The 17719-nt window shown below is 35.4% G+C and overlaps 3 protein-coding genes across 3 annotated transcripts in view; 1 reads left to right on the top strand and 2 right to left on the bottom strand.

Moving 5' to 3' along the window:
* Ip6k (Inositol hexakisphosphate kinase) overlaps positions 1-17719 on the bottom strand; it is a 334638-nt gene that overhangs the window by 290502 nt on the left and 26417 nt on the right. The window lies entirely within an intron of this gene.
* On the top strand, positions 7198-8796 carry LOC136784638 (gametocyte-specific factor 1-like). The gene is made up of 6 exons (XM_066745456.1): positions 7198-7341; positions 7419-7744; positions 7809-7930; positions 8010-8136; positions 8228-8399; positions 8465-8796. The coding sequence occupies exons 3-6, from the start codon at positions 7823-7825 to the stop codon at positions 8673-8675; spliced, it is 618 nt and encodes a 205-aa protein (XP_066601553.1). The 5' UTR covers positions 7198-7341; positions 7419-7744; positions 7809-7822; the 3' UTR covers positions 8676-8796.
* Ube4B (Ubiquitination factor E4B) lies at positions 9029-16900 on the bottom strand. The gene is made up of 8 exons (XM_066745442.1): positions 16279-16900; positions 15156-15449; positions 14676-15095; positions 12554-13917; positions 12335-12482; positions 11556-12242; positions 11156-11477; positions 9029-10782 (listed from the first exon to the last, which is right to left on the bottom strand). The coding sequence occupies exons 1-8, from the start codon at positions 16300-16302 to the stop codon at positions 10718-10720; spliced, it is 3324 nt and encodes a 1107-aa protein (XP_066601539.1). The 5' UTR covers positions 16303-16900; the 3' UTR covers positions 9029-10717.

The raw sequence follows: 17719 nt of genomic DNA, 5'->3' as shown, positions 1-17719 counted from the left end.
TGTAGTGTCAGTCGTGAACTGCTCGTCGCGTAGTGCGATTGTCCCGGTAGTGTACGTTAAAAAGAAATCGCGTCGCGTAGTGCCTTTTGAATAATTTGTGTCTCAAAGTGTCAGTTGTGAAGTGCTCGTCGCGTAGTGCGGTTCTCCTGCGTAGTGTACGTTAAAAAGAAATCGCGTAGCGCACTGCTACTTTAAAAATCAGAATCTGTAGTGACAGTCGTGAACTGCTCGTCGCGTAGTGTGGTTCTACCGCGTAGTGTACGTTTAAAAGAAATCGCGTAGCGCACTGCTACTTTAAAAATCCGAGTCTGTAGTGTCAGTCGTGAACTGCTCGTCGCGTAGTGCGGTTGTCCCGAGTGTACGTTAAAAAGAAATCGCGTAGCGCACTGCTATTTTAAAAATCCAAGTCTCGAAGTGTCAGTTGTGAAGTACTCGTCGCGTAGTGCGGTTCTCTCGCGTAGTGTTCGTTAAAAAGAAATCGCGTAGCGCACTGCTAATTTAAGAATCCGAGTCTGTAGTGTCAGTCGTGAGCTGCTCGTCGCGTAGTGCGGTCCTCCCGCGTAGTGTACGTTTAAAAGAAATCGCGTAGCGCACTGCTGATTTAAAAATCAGAATCTGTAGTGACAGTCGTGAACTGCTCGTCGCGTAGTGCGGTCTCCTGCGTAGTTTACGTTAAAAAGAAATCGCGTAGCGCACTGCTACTTTAAAAATCCGAGTCTGTAGTGTCAGTCGTGAACTGTTCGTCGCGTAGTGCGGTTGTCCCGGTAGTGTACGTTAAAAAGAAATCGCGTCGCGTAGTGCCTTTTGAATAATCCGAGTCTCGTAGTGTCAGTCGTGAAGTGCTCGTCGCGTAGTGCGGTTGTCCCGGTAGTGTACGTTAAAAAGAATTCGCGCAGTGCCGTTTAAAAATCATTTTTTTGCGAGTGCATAACGTCAGCGTCCTCATCTCCATCGCCATCAACATCACCATTCCCATCTTCGGTATTATTGCAGAATATGTATGAATTATGGCTGGGAATTCGCTGAATGAGTGAGTCCCACGGGTAAAACCGTGGAATTTTTTTTATTAACTAAAGAATGACCAAAAACCTATCAGTAGGTTACAGTTGGCCATTCTTCGGTTAAAATCATTTCTTGTTTTGTTTTTAATGTTTTTCAGATCCTCCGTATCGTCTATTTCTATTTTGCGCGTATTTTCTGTTTTTCATTAGGTTTAGATTGGCGTTATATGTAGGCTCTTTAGCTTTTTGAATTAGATAGTCATTATAGTTTTCGGTATTAGGTAGGGTATCATTTTCAGGTTTCTTAATTCCTTTTAAAATAAAGGGAATCACCTCAACTTCATTTTCCACGGAGATTCTATCTTCCCACATGTCCAGTTCAACTAATAAAGGCACATCTTAATTGAATTAACGTTCACTCTCTCGAGAGATAGATGCATCTCAATTAATAATTAGAATCAAATACCATTTTCCCTTTTTTTTATAATCGTATGTTTTTGGTAGAATCTTCGTATTAAATACCATTTTTGCCAGTTCTTGAAATTCCAAATTATAAAATGAAATATGGAAATATTTTTTTTGAAAAACCTTCCATATTTCAGGATAAATACTCGTTTTTTCAAATTTTATTAACATTTCTTTTTTTCAGGTGGAGTGGAAGAGGACTATTCCTAGGGGTAAGACTGTCCAATATCGATATATATTCGATATGGAATTCATACCAACCCTGTACCCTTTTCTCCATCAGTTGGAGAAAGACAAACTATTATTTGGAATCAAACCGTCATCAGAGGAGGACGTACTGACAAATATCCTAATTATTTTTCTACTTTTCATACTTGCTTAATTTTTTTAAGTTTTAAGAGGGACAAGTATAGGACAAGGCTGTCAACGAGTAAGGCTTAATTACCTGTCCGTTTACTTAAGTCCACATTTATTTAAATAATTTCAATGATAGGCAAATTTACTTTTATTACTTTCATTCATTGTTAATTCAAGTACAGGTGTTTATTGAGAAGTGGACTCTCGAGTGTCAACTGGCTCGGGCTGATCCTCCTTCAACGACTATCAACCCTTACTTACTTTGTCCTTGTGGACTCTCGACGTTGACTCATTAAGTTCACCTAATAGGGGTCCATCTTTTTTGATGTGTAAATCGTTTCCTCGACGTAGTAGTTCTTCGTGTGACAACTCGGATCCACACCAAGGGACAAAGAAAGTAAGGGTAATTAGTCACTGAGGAGAGTATCAGTCATGATCTGGTTGACCTTTGTGTGAATTAACATTCACGCTCGAGAGGAGGAAGCTTTTCAATTAACAGCTAGAAAGAAGTAACAATTTAGTTAGTTTCTCTATTCATTCACTTTTTGTAGCATGCTTTATTAATTTATATCTTTGTCTGTCCTTGAAATTCCTAATTAGAATCTGAAATGTGGGAATATTTTCCTTGAAAATCCTTCCACATTTCGGGTTGAATACTCGTTTTTTTTTCCAAATTTATTCTAATTTTTTTGTTTGTTTCAGGTCGAGCGCTAGAGGACCATGGATAGTGACCCCGTATCCAATAACGATATTAACCCTATAACGAATCGACACCTTTCATGCGGTCATTTCCACCCTGGGTTGGAGTGAGTCAAACCATCAATCGGAATCGAGCCGTCGTTGGAGGAAGACGTACAGGCAAATACATTCTTTTCTTATTTCTCATAATTGTTTAATTTATTTTATGTTTTAGGAAAGACGCTTATAGGACAAGGCTACCAAGGAGTAGGAAGTAAACACTCTCCGTTTACTTAAGTCCACATATATTTAAATAATTTCAAGGATAGGCAAATTTACTTTTATTACTTTCATTCATTGTTAATTCAAGTACAGGTGTTTATTGAGAAGTGGACTCTCGAGTGTCAACTGGCTCGGGCTGATCCTCCTTCAACGACTATCAACCCTTACTTACTTTGTCCTTGTGGACTCTCGACGTTGGCTCATTAAGTTCACCTAATAGGGGTCCATCTTTATTGATGTGTAAATCGTTTCCTCGACGTAGTAGTTCTTCGTGTGACAACTCGGATCCACACCAAGGGACAAAGAAAGTAAGGGTAATTAGTCACTGAGGAGAGTATCAGTCATGATCTGGTTGACCTTTGTGTGAATTAACATTCACGCTCGAGAGGAGGAAGCTTTTCAATTAACAGCTAGAAAGAAGTAACAATTTAGTTAGTTTCTCTATTCATTCACTTTTTGTAGCATGCTTTATTAATTTATATCTTTGTCTGTCCTTGAAATTCCTAATTAGAATCTGAAATGTGGGAATATTTTCCTTGAAAATCCTTCCACATTTCGGGTTGAATACTCGTTTTTTTTTCCAAATTTATTCTAATTTTTTTGTTTGTTTCAGGTCGAGCGCTAGAGGACCATGGATAGTGACCCCGTATCCAATAACGATATTAACCCTATAACGAATCGACACCTTTCATGCGGTCATTTCCACCCTGGGTTGGAGTGAGTCAAACCATCAATCGGAATCGAGCCGTCGTTGGAGGAAGACGTACAGGCAAATACATTCTTTTCTTATTTCTCATAATTGTTTAATTTATTTTATGTTTTAGGAAAGACGCTTATAGGACAAGGCTACCAAGGAGTAGGAAGTAAACACTCTCCGTTTACTTAAGTCCACATATATTTAAATAATTTCAAGGATAGGCAAATTTACTTTTATTACTTTCATTCATTGTTAATTCAAGTACAGGTGTTTATTGAGAAGTGGACTCTCGAGTGTCAACTGGCTCGGGCTGATCCTCCTTCAACGACTATCAACCCTTACTTACTTTGTCCTTGTGGACTCTCGACGTTGGCTCATTAAGTTCACCTAATAGGGGTCCATCTTTATTGATGTGTAAATCGTTTCCTCGACGTAGTAGTTCTTCGTGTGACAACTCGGATCCACACCAAGGGACAAAGAAAGTAAGGGTAATTAGTCACTGAGGAGAGTATCAGTCATGATCTGGTTGACCTTTGTGTGAATTAACATTCACGCTCGAGAGGAGGAAGCTTTTCAATTAACAGCTAGAAAGAAGTAACAATTTAGTTAGTTTCTCTATTCATTCACTTTTTGTAGCATGCTTTATTAATTTATATCTTTGTCTGTCCTTGAAATTCCTAATTAGAATCTGAAATGTGGGAATATTTTCCTTGAAAATCCTTCCACATTTCGGGTTGAATACTCGTTTTTTTTTCCAAATTTATTCTAATTTTTTTGTTTGTTTCAGGTCGAGCGCTAGAGGACCATGGATAGTGACCCCGTATCCAATAACGATATTAACCCTATAACGAATCGACACCTTTCATGCGGTCATTTCCACCCTGGGTTGGAGTGAGTCAAACCATCAATCGGAATCGAGCCGTCGTTGGAGGAAGACGTACAGGCAAATACATTCTTTTCTTATTTCTCATAATTGTTTAATTTATTTTATGTTTTAGGAAAGACGCTTATAGGACAAGGCTACCAAGGAGTAGGAAGTAAACACTCTCCGTTTACTTAAGTCCACATATATTTAAATAATTTCAAGGATAGGCAAATTTACTTTTATTACTTTCATTCATTGTTAATTCAAGTACAGGTGTTTATTGAGAAGTGGACTCTCGAGTGTCAACTGGCTCGGGCTGATCCTCCTTCAACGACTATCAACCCTTACTTACTTTGTCCTTGTGGACTCTCGACGTTGGCTCATTAAGTTCACCTAATAGGGGTCCATCTTTATTGATGTGTAAATCGTTTCCTCGACGTAGTAGTTCTTCGTGTGACAACTCGGATCCACACCAAGGGACAAAGAAAGTAAGGGTAATTAGTCACTGAGGAGAGTATCAGTCATGATCTGGTTGACCTTTGTGTGAATTAACATTCACGCTCGAGAGGAGGAAGCTTTTCAATTAACAGCTAGAAAGAAGTAACAATTTAGTTAGTTTCTCTATTCATTCACTTTTTGTAGCATGCTTTATTAATTTATATCTTTGTCTGTCCTTGAAATTCCTAATTAGAATCTGAAATGTGGGAATATTTTCCTTGAAAATCCTTCCACATTTCGGGTTGAATACTCGTTTTTTTTTCCAAATTTATTCTAATTTTTTTGTTTGTTTCAGGTCGAGCGCTAGAGGACCATGGATAGTGACCCCGTATCCAATAACGATATTAACCCTATAACGAATCGACACCTTTCATGCGGTCATTTCCACCCTGGGTTGGAGTGAGTCAAACCATCATTCGGAATCGAGCCGTCGTTGGAGGAAGACGTACAGGCAAATACATTCTTTTCTTATTTCTCATAATTGTTTAATTTATTTTATGTTTTAGGAAAGACGCTTACAGGACAAGGCTACCAAGGAGTAGGAAGTAAACACTCTCCGTTTACTTAAGTCCACATATATTTAAATAATTTCAAGGATAGGCAAATTTACTTTTATTACTTTCATTCATTGTTAATTCAAGTACAGGTGTTTATTGAGAAGTGGACTCTCGAGTGTCAACTGGCTCGGGCTGATCCTCCTTCAACGACTATCAACCCTTACTTACTTTGTCCTTGTGGACTCTCGACGTTGGCTCATTAAGTTCACCTAATAGGGGTCCATCTTTATTGATGTGTAAATCGTTTCCTCGACGTAGTAGTTCTTCGTGTGACAACTCGGATCCACACCAAGGGACAAAGAATGTAAGGGTAATTAGTCACTGAGGAGAGTATCAGTCATGATCTGGTTGACCTTTGTGTGAATTAACATTCACGCTCGAGAGGAGGAAGCTTTTCAATTAACAGCTTGAAAGAAGTAACAATTTAGTTAGTTTCTCTATTCATTCACTTTTTGTAGCATGCTTTATTAATTTATATCTTTGTCTGTCCTTGAAATTCCTAATTAGAATCTGAAATGTGGGAATATTTTCCTTGAAAATCCTTCCACATTTCGGGTTGAATACTCGTTTTTTCAAGTATATTTTTGTTTTCTTTTTGTTTCAGGTGAGGCGGCGCCGCCTCCCTCCCCGACGGTGTGCCACCTTGTCGTGGTGGGGGGGCTCACTTCTACAAGATCCCTTCCAATTAGTAAATGATTCGAATTAATTTTCTGATCTTTGGGAATCTTGTAGAAGTGCCAAGAGCACACCACACCTTAACGGGAATCCGTATACCGACATTACAGGGCGAAAACTATTTCGCATGCAGCGTCGTCATTTGTTGACGGATTGTAAAGTTATTACAGGCTTTTGGAAATGCCAGAAACTTATCTACTAAGTTACGTTAGGAAAATTAACAAAAAATGAAAAAAAATTTTTGTTTAAATAAATATATTAACATTATTGAGAAACAACAATTAAATCGCAAAATCCCCCAACCTACTTTACTAGATAATGTTCATACGTTTCCAAAAAGTCCACAAAAATGCAAATCTGTCAAGAAATGACGATGCTGCATGCAAAATAAATAATGGAAGAATTTCGTGTTCGGGATGTCGCCAGCACGAAATTCTTCCATTATTTATTTTGCATGCAGCATCGTCATTTCTTGACAGATTTGCATTTTTGTGGACTTTTTGGAAACGTATGAACATTATCTAGTAAAGTAGGTTGGGGGATTTTGCGATTTAATTGTTGTTTCTCAATAATGTTAATATATTTATTTAAACACAAATTTTTTTTCATTTTTTGTTAATTTTCCTAACGTAACTTAGTAGATAAGCTTCTGGCATTTCCAAAAACCTGTAATAACTTTACAATCCGTCAACAAATGACGACGTTGCATGCGAAATAGTTTTCGCTATATGTAATGTCGGTATACGGATTCCCGTTAATTATACTATAGTTTTCTTTCCCGGGTTGAATTATATTATTTAATTCATTACTACATTATCTGATGCCTGAGCTACATATGATTTAATTTCCCATTGTGTATATACGAGATAAGCGAGGATGAGTTATACATACATAGGCGCGCGTATTAGCACTACATAGTAAGAGCGCTGGTGTCTTTTTAAAGCAGTTCCTAAATGCATCGAAACATTAGGAAAAGCCATACCTGGCATTGGTTGTAGTATGTACATACATATGTAAATGCGACAATTAAGGGTGATTCCCCTTCTTCCTCAATTTTCCTCTTACTGCTTTAGAAGTTGGAACGAAATCGATTAATTAACTACATATAATTTATAATTTATAGGTTTGATAGAGACCGAAAGTACATACATATTACCAGTTACCACAAGCCAATAAACAACAGCAAACAAAAAATTTAAATATTCTGAAAAAGCCGATAGCTGTGCAGTAATCCCGAAATGCATCTCAAGAAAGAAATAAAAAAAAGTATTCTAGAACTTCTAGCTCTAGCCTCTAGTCAGTCTACATACATAGTATGTATACATATAGTAGCTTCTACATAGATTCTAGAACCTACTGGGACACTCAACACTGGCTACTGTATATGTATACATACATTAAAGCATCTCCAGGAGTCCAGCGTCCAGCATCTACCAACTACCAAGTAAAGCCTACGGCACACTATGCTGGATTTCGTGCTAGAATGCTTGCTAGATTTGTGAGGACCAATGAGATTATTATATTTAATTCACAACTGAATCATCATTGGTCTTCACAATTCTAGCAAGCATTCTAGCACGAAATCCAGCATAAGTGTGCCGTAGGCTTAATACCAACCCAATACCAGACACGTGAGGGAATAAAGAAACTACAAATTGCGTACTTGAAGGTAATTTATATTAGCAAATTGTTTTTTTGTATTAATAATTAATTACGGGTAATTTTTATTTCAGATTTGATTATTAAAATGTTTGACGCTTCGAATTTATATGACTTCCCTGTTACTTGTCCTTATGATCCGAATCATAAGATTGCAAAGTCTCGTATACAAAGACATCTGATAAGATGTGAGAAAGTGAGTAGAATTATTTATTTTTATTCCTGAAGCAAATATTTCAATTTTAAGTCTATCATGATTATCTCTTAAACTGCAGAATTATCCAGAGGATTATAAGCTCTTGTGTCCATATAATGCAACTCACCGATTGTTTAAGTTTGAAATGGCTGAGCATTTGCAAACATGCAATTCTAGACAATTATTAGAGCCTGAACTATGTCGATGTGATCATAATTTTTTTTTTCTATTCTTATAATACATTAAACATTTTTGTTGGCTTAAATTTTATGTAATTGTTAAATTTTTACCCTGTAGCTACTGTAAAGAAAGGCTCTATAAAAAACTATAGTTGCTCAGAAATTTCTAGCACTATAGAAAATGCAGAGAATTGGGATGAAGATAATAAGATAAATGATTTTGATTCTTATATAAGTGAAGAATTTGAAATTAATTATCCTTTACAGTCTGACACTAATCAAGCTGAAAGGTATAAATTAAAATTTTTAATTTCTATTAGTTTTTAGAAACACCATTAAATAATAATTTTTTCAGCAAATGGGAAATTATTGGAGAAAATGACAAACTACCACCACCTCGTAGCAATTCAGAAGCTGCCATGATGGAGATGGACGATGCAAGTGCTGAAGAAGTAGAATCTGTCTTTAGCAGTATGGGAATTAGACAAGGGTCCATTCAAGCTAAAGACCTGCATTTCATAAAATTAGTGGGATATGGTAGAGGCCAACCATTGAAAAAAGATTAAAGAACATTATCTTTGAAAAATTTTCTATAAATGACTACTTTTTAAATTGAAAGTTCATTAATATTTTTTTTTTATATATTCTGTATAAAATATATATAATAAATCAAATATAAATGTAAAATTCAGTTTATTTTTATTTTAAGAAATCAAGAGAAGGTTAAAACTCGTTAGTGTACTAATATAAAAGTAGTTGAATAAGGATTTAGGAATGTGAACTGAAATGATAATAATTACTAGGTCATTTGCCAAAGAGCTAATACACAAATATATGATAAAGCATGGTTATGAACATGAATAATGTCTGTATCCTAAGAAAGATTAGAAGGAACAACCGTAATTATTTAAATCTTTTATTTCTCAAAATGAAAATGACATTTTGTAATTATCACTACTTCTTTTCGCGATATATGGGTGAATGTTATTATTACCGGTAATTAAGTATCTTAACTTAATCATATATATATCTCATATTTATTCGTATTTACTTGCACAAATTTTCTTTTATTTGTGTAATTTACATCGATCGCTCTTATTTACAATTAAGTTTCCAAGAAGCTTTTCCACTCGCGGTGGAAAGAGACAAAAGATACCAGATTACGTTAAATTAAAGAATATATTTGTTTTTGAAATGTCATTACAAACATTACATATGATTAAATTTGTTTATGAAGCTATTTACATATTGTGAGTGATCGTTGGAGCATAACATTGTAATCTTTGACGGATCACTATTATTTCCTTGATATTTATGAGACTATTCTTAAGAATGAACGAACGAGTTACATTTTAATTTTTATTGCGTTACCACTAAACATTCTAGTTCTCAGACACTAGTAAGCAATTTTCTAACATAGATGATTGAATGATAAACTGTAAATCGAGCGTAAAACTTACAGGGAATACTTTCAAAGATTTGAGAGGTGCTTCGTAATTTGGATATGATGTAGCTTTCAAACATGACAATCATGTTCACTCATAGTTTATGAACTTGCAAATAGCACTTGGACATTGTTTCATAAAATCAAGTATAAAAGTGTTAGATAAATGCAGAAATTCGATACAAATTTGTTAACGAGACCTAAATATGAAAAACATAAACCAGCCTTTTTCATGAATATACTTCTCCCAAAGCTGGAGAACATCGTTGGGAATGTTTACACTTTTCAATCTTGGAACACATTTTATTTAGGTAGAATTGAAATTAAGAGAAATCGTTCGATGCTTCTGCAAAGCACACTGAAATTTTAGTGCACAAAACTAGCGTTGATATTTATGATTAAAAATAGCTACTAATTTTGTAAGTTTTATTATCATCAAAACATATGTCATTAGCGGGTTGATATAGAATGGACTTCACTTATTTAATTTTAACTTGTTTAGTGCCAAAGACCTGGCGGCCATCGAGCACAAAAATGCAGCTGTGATTATACTGATTGCCAACATGATTGCCATAAAATTAAGAAAAAATATTTCACTTTTCTTCTATCACAAGTAACATATCAGATAACGCATTAAAAAGTGATCGCGAAATAACCCAATCTGTAATTACGACTGAGTAGCGTATATATCAATTCAGCGAATGTGAGCTGATGGAAGTTTGTGGTCGTCATTAACGTTCCTAGATTACTATTATTATTAACGTAACATTCCTAACATTATATAACTGCGTCTTTTGATCTTTCCTGCCTTTATAATAGCGAATTGAACGAATGAAATTCAAGCTATTGAATTTAGCAGACGCGTATATAGCATATATATATTTACATCTCTCTAAAATATGTCTGAATTGTGGCAGTTCCCTAGCTGCAGTCTGTCTTTTTTCATTTGTGGTATAAAAACTGTAAATTTATTGAGCGCAACAGTAGCACGATAGCGAGATCATTGCACTATTTTTTTTACCTTTTACATTTTGAATATCTTTCTTTGCCTATATCAGGTAGTTGTTCACACGGTTATCCCTTTACTCGCGAAACTCGCGAGAAGAGCGACAAAAATCAATTAATATTCTTGCTTATTTGTTCGACGGGTGATTCAGAGTTGGCTTATATGTTTCCTGGCTTTTTCTTTTGCTGCTTCCACGTGGCTATCCTTTCTTTTAGGTCAAGTGCTATGAAAACATTATCATTCATTAAATATTTTAAATTGTTTAAAAAAATAAAGATGAGAAAAATGAAAATGAAAACAAGAATTTAAGAGTGTAAGTAGCAAAGGAACTAAGTGTCAATTTTTCTAAAAGTAAGATTTAACTATAAAAAACATCCCATGTATTATAAAATACATCTGACTAAACTGTTAAAGTTATTAGATGAATATATAAAAGAAAAGTAGTATGAAAGCTGATCATGCAATCAAATGCGTCTTGTAAATACTTTGTTTATACACTGATATCTCGACTTGTCATTTTGGTTCTCAGAGTTCCTGTATTATTTCCACTACTTAATAGGCAAATAAATGAGATGACATACAAGATTAAATTATACCTGGAGTGAGCATATCTTCGCTAAGGGGCTGCCGACTGAACGGATCCGTAGCACTATTTAGCAGATGTCGAATGATCACTGCTTTGTCCATGATGATTCCCGAGGGAAGTTTCACTGGATCTTCCATAAGGGTATCCATTAAAGGATCTCGGAACTCTTCAGGTGCATCACCGTAATCCTCATCCCTAGCACGATTGTCTCTCGCAATTATTGCTGCCCGCTCTGCCAATGCTATAAATCTCTCAATTTCAGTCGTTGTCTTTATCGCAGACCTTTCCAGCCTATTTGCAGCATCGGTAAATAATTCTTTGCAGAACGAACGCTATAATGATATATTAAAAATTGTTAATAAAGGAAGTTTATAATAATCTGATAAAATGATTTTGTCTTAAGTACTCACTTCGTCACTAGCCAAAGCAGCAGCAAAATTATCACAGTCAAGATGTAAATAGATATCGACCAACTGACTAAGTAACGTCCTTGGTTCCCAACCATATTTATGAGGTTTCCTCACTCGCAGATTCTTACACTTTGGTCCGCACAGCTGTTGAAGATTAAAATTCAACATGGCACAGAGTCTGCCGACTAATTCGGGTCTGAGGAAAGGTTCGGTGATGTCGACGGTCAGATAATGAAACATCGCTACGGTTTCCTTTGCCAAGGTAAGATACGACCTTGCTTGGCGCTCGTCAGCGGCTAGTTGTCGCATTCTTGATTGTCTTTGTTCCTGCGAGAGTACTGTCCATGCGTTCATATCCGACATCAACTCTTGCACTTCATGGATCCTCTTCAAAGACTCCAAACTTTCGTCCAACAGGAAGGTTGTATCGTTCATCAGCATGTTGATAAACTTTACGAACTGTTTACCATTATTACTTTCGTTCACTATCGATGTTCTGTGTACCGGACTGTCCCACATAGACTTCAAAATTAGGCTGATATGATACCGAATGGAAAACTTGTCATAAAATTCCGAACTCGATCCTGTTGTCTCTACGTCTGTATAGAATTTCATCAGGTAGGAGGCCAGATACGTTTTAGAAATCGGGTGTGCCATCACTTGATCATGGAGAGTTTCTGTTCTTCCCTGAAACCACATAAGTTTTATCATTGTTAAAGAAATTTAGTTTTAACATTAGAGTTTTTAAACATTAAAACCAAATTTTCAATTATCCTGACCTGAATGCTTGGATTAATTACAAAGAGAACTTCAATGATTTTTGCAATTAAATAAGGGTTTCTTATGCAGTGCGGTGTACAAATTACGACCAGTAACCATGTAATTAAAGAGTTATCCACGTTGTTTGCTATTACTCCTGGGCAAAATCTGAAATTTAAAGAGAAAAATAATAAATATTAACTTAATGTTTGTTAAATGCTGAAATATATATTACTTACTGTAACGTGAATAGCAGAAATTCAGCAATATCCTCTACGTACCATTCCGGCAAAGCAGTAAATCTATGTGGAATTTTTTGTGGAAGTGGAAGTTCAGGAATGGGACTACCCAGAGGCTTTTGTGTGAGTAAGCTTAATAATATCTCTGCTACAGATATATAAAAATGTAAACAACGTCTGAGCAAAACAGGATCAATGAGTCCTGCATCGGCGCAGGATTTTGATTTGCCAAGACGTTTAACTTGCTGTTTCCATCGCTTTATCAACTCTTTATTGTGTCCTGCAAAAGGTGCATCCTTCCATTGTGGCTCAGTAGCTTGCAACTCATCTAGCATTTTTTGCAATTCTCTCAAAGCTCTTAACTTTCTCTGATATTTCTGTAAAGCTGGTAACAGTGCAAGGTGATGGCAGTGAAGGGTTAAAAACCAACACTGAGTTGGAAATTTGGGTTCAACCCATTTGTGTGTTTGACTCAGATCCTTCAGCCAATCACTCACTTCCTGAGAGGTAAGCTTTAGCCTGGTGTCATTTTTAATCTCTACAAAACAAGATGGATGAAATGGATACATTGTATCAATAGTATCCAGTTTAATTTTGACCGATAGCATTTGCAGAACGGACAATAGATTCAGCATAAAGCCATCTCCCGCTAAAGAAAACTCTTCCATTTGAATTTGCGTTCGTTTTTCATTATGACGTAAGAGAGCTGCCAAGTAGGACAATGTAGATTCCCGGCTACTGCTATTTGCCAAAATTGCATGCAACATTTTATGAAGGGATGTCCTCGTGCTTTCCAATTCTTGCTGAAGAGTCAAATTCATTGATTTATCGATTAATGGGTTTCCACTGAAAAATTTTTCAGCAACTTTTGGCGAATCTTCCGCAAACACTGAAACTGAGAGAAAAGGACCAAGAAACGAAGTTCTTGTTAGTTCCCTGCCTCCCGCAGAGGTCATTAATTCTGGCAGGAATTGGATTTGGCGAGTTATCAATCTGCAGACTGGTCTTATATTTCCACTAGGTCCGCAACGAATATCTATTAGCTCCTCAAGGGCTTCCATTGGTCGCCTATGGGTATTACCAACCAAGCTTGCTTGTTGCATCGACAAATAAAGACCTTGTAGTAACGGTGTGAAAATTTTGCTAAACACACTGGGAACTGTATGTGTTCTTGCCACCAACTCATGCAGAAATCCTCTGGGTAAGCTCTGCGAAAGCACTGGATATAACAGAGGAGTCATATTGTGTGGTGACACTGATGCTTGACAGATACCAACTAGTCCTTGTAAAACTAGACAAGAATATTGAACACATTGTGCACGTAGAATTGCCAGCACATCAGAAAGCGGAGGCACGCTTGACCTCTGTAAAAATAAGTACATTTATGACATAGCTAAAAATATATGGAGGTACTAGTTAGGATTATACGATCGAAAAATAGTAAATTTCACTCTTTTTTTTTCAGTTATTTTCTTCACGACTACAACCAGCTTAATACTTTCATATATCCATAAGTAAATAGAAATCAATACACTATTTTAGGGCGTCATTTGTAGACAACATCAAGTCAAATACCCCAAAAAATTGACGGGCAAATTATCTGAGCTCCGGTAAATGTGAAACAGAAATATTAACTCGGACCTTAAAGTAGACCTAAAATCGGGTCAATTAATTACATTTACATTAAAAAATATTTCCAAAAATTTATTATAAGCAAAATAAACTAAAAAAAGGTGATATTTTTCGATTATTTTTGTTAATTATTTGGTATTGTATTTGTATTTTAAAAAGTTTTTTGACAAATTGCAGTGAATTCTCTTTTGGATGTTTATGTCTACTATAAGATGCCGTTAGCATTTTCTATTTTAGACTTACAGCAGCTGAGGTAATCTGTTTATCAATTATTTAGGGGACTTGAAATCAACACTTTCTATAAAGTACGATAAAAACAATATACTATTTCTTTTTTAATTTATTGATGCTGAAATGCAATTTAAAATACCGTTTTTAATGGCATAAAAAAATTACTGACAAACAAAATATTTAAATTTGGTTGCTTTAAATCTTCTAGTCTTAACTAGTACCTTAAAAGTTTTTCATATTTTGTTTTATTTAAATTTACCTTTGGATGGTTTCTTTCCTCAACAGCTACTCTTGAATAACAATCTAATAAATAGAGAAGACTTTTAGGCTGTGATGGCTTACTGCCAACTGGTAATGGCAAACTTGATAATGGAAAAGATGGAAGCGTCACCGGGCTTATTAAGGGGCTCGGTTGACTATTTGGACTGTCCTCGCGATCAGACGGTGTGCCTACAGTAATGTTTTTCAAGGGATCCTCCCCTTTTGAGAACATATATAAAATTTCCATAAGTGATTGATTTACAATATTAGTAACATCTGTAGTATTGTGTGAAAGTATGTTTGACGTCTGGGGTAAAAATATAGCTCTTTCTGTTGATTCTTTCCATGATATACATAATACACGTGATATGACAGCATGTATTTGCTCTGTTACCACTTCTATACTAGTACTTGTAGTCTGTAAGAAAATAAAATTTTTAAAGATATGTTACAATCTTAAATCTTAAAAATAACTTACTCGTGATCGGGGTAGAGGTTCTTTTTTGTCAGTCTCTTCAACTTCCATGTTTTCTATTCCTGAATCAACATCAACGCCTGATGTATTGCATTGTTTATCACTATTTTCTTCCACCTCCATTGGAGCTTCTGGGTGCTGAAATTCTGGTTGAACAGTATGTGTGTTTGAGCCTGGTGAAACTTTGGATGGACCAGGTGTGTTTGGAGTAGCTGGACTAGCATTATTACTTGTAATAGTAGCAGGGCTAGTAGCCATATCTAAACCAGCTAATCTGGCTAGTCGCCTCCTCCTCATCTAAAAAAAAGGTTTTTGCTTTGAATATATCAGCAAATTTAAATAAATTGTTATCATTTGGTAGATCAAGCATGATTAGGCATTATGCTTTGTTCCATGCAGCTATAGAATTAAAGCATTCTTGAAACCTCACAGTGTGTACATTTTTAGAACATGTGAGTAAATAACAGTAGAAGCTATAACAAAGAACCAAACAGTAAGCAGACAAAGAACTCCATAAATAAAGAAGCTCCTCTTAATCTATAAACACAACAAAACATATTCTAACATATGATTCAAATTATCAAACCACAAAACAGCTGACAAAAAATTAAATAAAAATTTCATTTGTAAGAAAAGTTTAAGTCAAACTACTTGATTCCCTATAAAAAATTAAAGAGTAAACAAACCAAAAAGACATTTACTGAATGTTAAATTCTTTTTCAATTGGTCTTTACAAAAATTCTATTATAGTAAATAAAATGAACTTTCAAAGAACAAGGACTGATAACAGATATTAAAGATTTCAAGGGTTATTCAATGTTATTATACCTAAAATAATTATAATAAACATTTCTCGATTTTTTTTGGGAAAACATCAAAATTTTTTTAAAAGTTAGTTATATAATTAAGATCGAGTAAAAGGAAGAAAACAATTGTATCTTTGAATAGTTATGCAGTACAAAAAAGCTACATGCAACTTCATAAGTCGATAGTTTGAGGATACCGTTTAACCACCATTTTTGTAGGAGAGGAAGGCATGCAAACAAATATGAGTAGAAGGGCATCAACAACAAACTGAGATTGAGTTGCCATTGAAAGATGATTTAGAATTCGTAGAAGTGCTTACCTCTTCCTGGCTTAATTCACTCATGGCGACGGCCCCGTTTTGCCTCTGCTTTACTCCCAAACTCCTTTTTTTGACCACTTGGGGTTCTTGTTCACTATGTTTAAAGGAGTATAGAAAAAAAAACTGAAGACACTCCTGCGGAGAGAGAGAGAGTCGTGGCCGAGATATGTCAGAAATTTGGACAGTCACTCCACATCTGTTTGCGTTTAGACGTGGGAATAGTCGATGAGGATCAAGTCACTCTCTCACTGCTTACCCTTTCTCTTTGCCGCCTCTTCACGATTTTGTGGATTTCGATACAATTCTTTACTTTTGTAATCGTCTGTATACGTATACAACAGCGGAGTACGGACTGGCGCACACGTCCAATTTCCAAGCTGGGGTCTGGGGACGCTCTTTCAAAACAGCTGAGCAAATCACATATACTATAAGTCTACCTCAAGCCTGATATTCATCAATGGCACGATGAATAGCACAATTTTTTCCTTGGCCTATAGTCAAACACAAACTGTAGTACTACATTACGAGCACAAATTTTGCGAAATTATGATTTCCCTACAGATTTTAATAAAAATTTACACTGGCAATTATTACAATAATTTAAAAATTTGTATGAAATTTAAATTCTTTCAACTGTGGCATTTATGAGAATCATGTATATTATAAAGACATCAGAATTTTTAACATGCACACTGATAGACGAATTGGAATTTTCTGTTATAAAGAAATATATTAAATATAAACTATTATTCTACAACTGGACAAAGATTATTTATTTAAAAACTATCAATTCATAGTTCACAAACGCTAGGAAACATTGAAATTTTATAAAGACTTTTAAATTATTATAACGTAAGTTTAAAAGTAGTAACAATTACCCATAGTGTAACTTTTAATAAAAACCTGTCGCTTTTAATTGTTTTCGTAATGACACTGCTAAAACGATATAATAATACTTTCTTTACATTTTCTATATTCAGAAATGAAAGAGTGGAAAGAAGGAAACACCAGTTTTTAAAGCAAACATGGAAGCAACCAAATACCAAATTCTACATTTGTAATTATAGGTCTTTATTTTTTAGCAAAAAGTCGTTACACTTTTTACACTTCGACTTTGTGCACTTTTTCAAATTTTATACTTTTAGGGCCAATCATTCAACATTCCTTCAACCAACCGAGCGTTCGGGAAGTACAGTTAAGGTGCGTTTTCATGTAGCGATCTGATATAGCTATAGGCCGTGTCCCAGAATTTACTACCAGTATGTATGTACTGCGGATATCGTTATATCTTTGTCAAGAATGAAGCATTGAAAGAAGACAAAAGGATATTCGCAGTACATACTGCCAGTGAATTTTGAAATACGGTCATAATCTGCTAGTATAGTTTTTTCATTCACTAGCTTAAGCTGCTTAAGTTCCCGTAAAGGTGCGATCTCACGAC

This window comes from Prorops nasuta, unplaced genomic scaffold (assembly GCF_024137725.1).
Source record: "Prorops nasuta isolate Cenicafe-Biocafe unplaced genomic scaffold, Cenicafe_Pnas_1.2 PNAS00062, whole genome shotgun sequence".
In the NCBI taxonomy this organism is placed as follows: Eukaryota; Metazoa; Arthropoda; class Insecta; order Hymenoptera; family Bethylidae; genus Prorops; species Prorops nasuta.
This window is presented reverse-complemented; position numbering and strand designations above follow the sequence as displayed.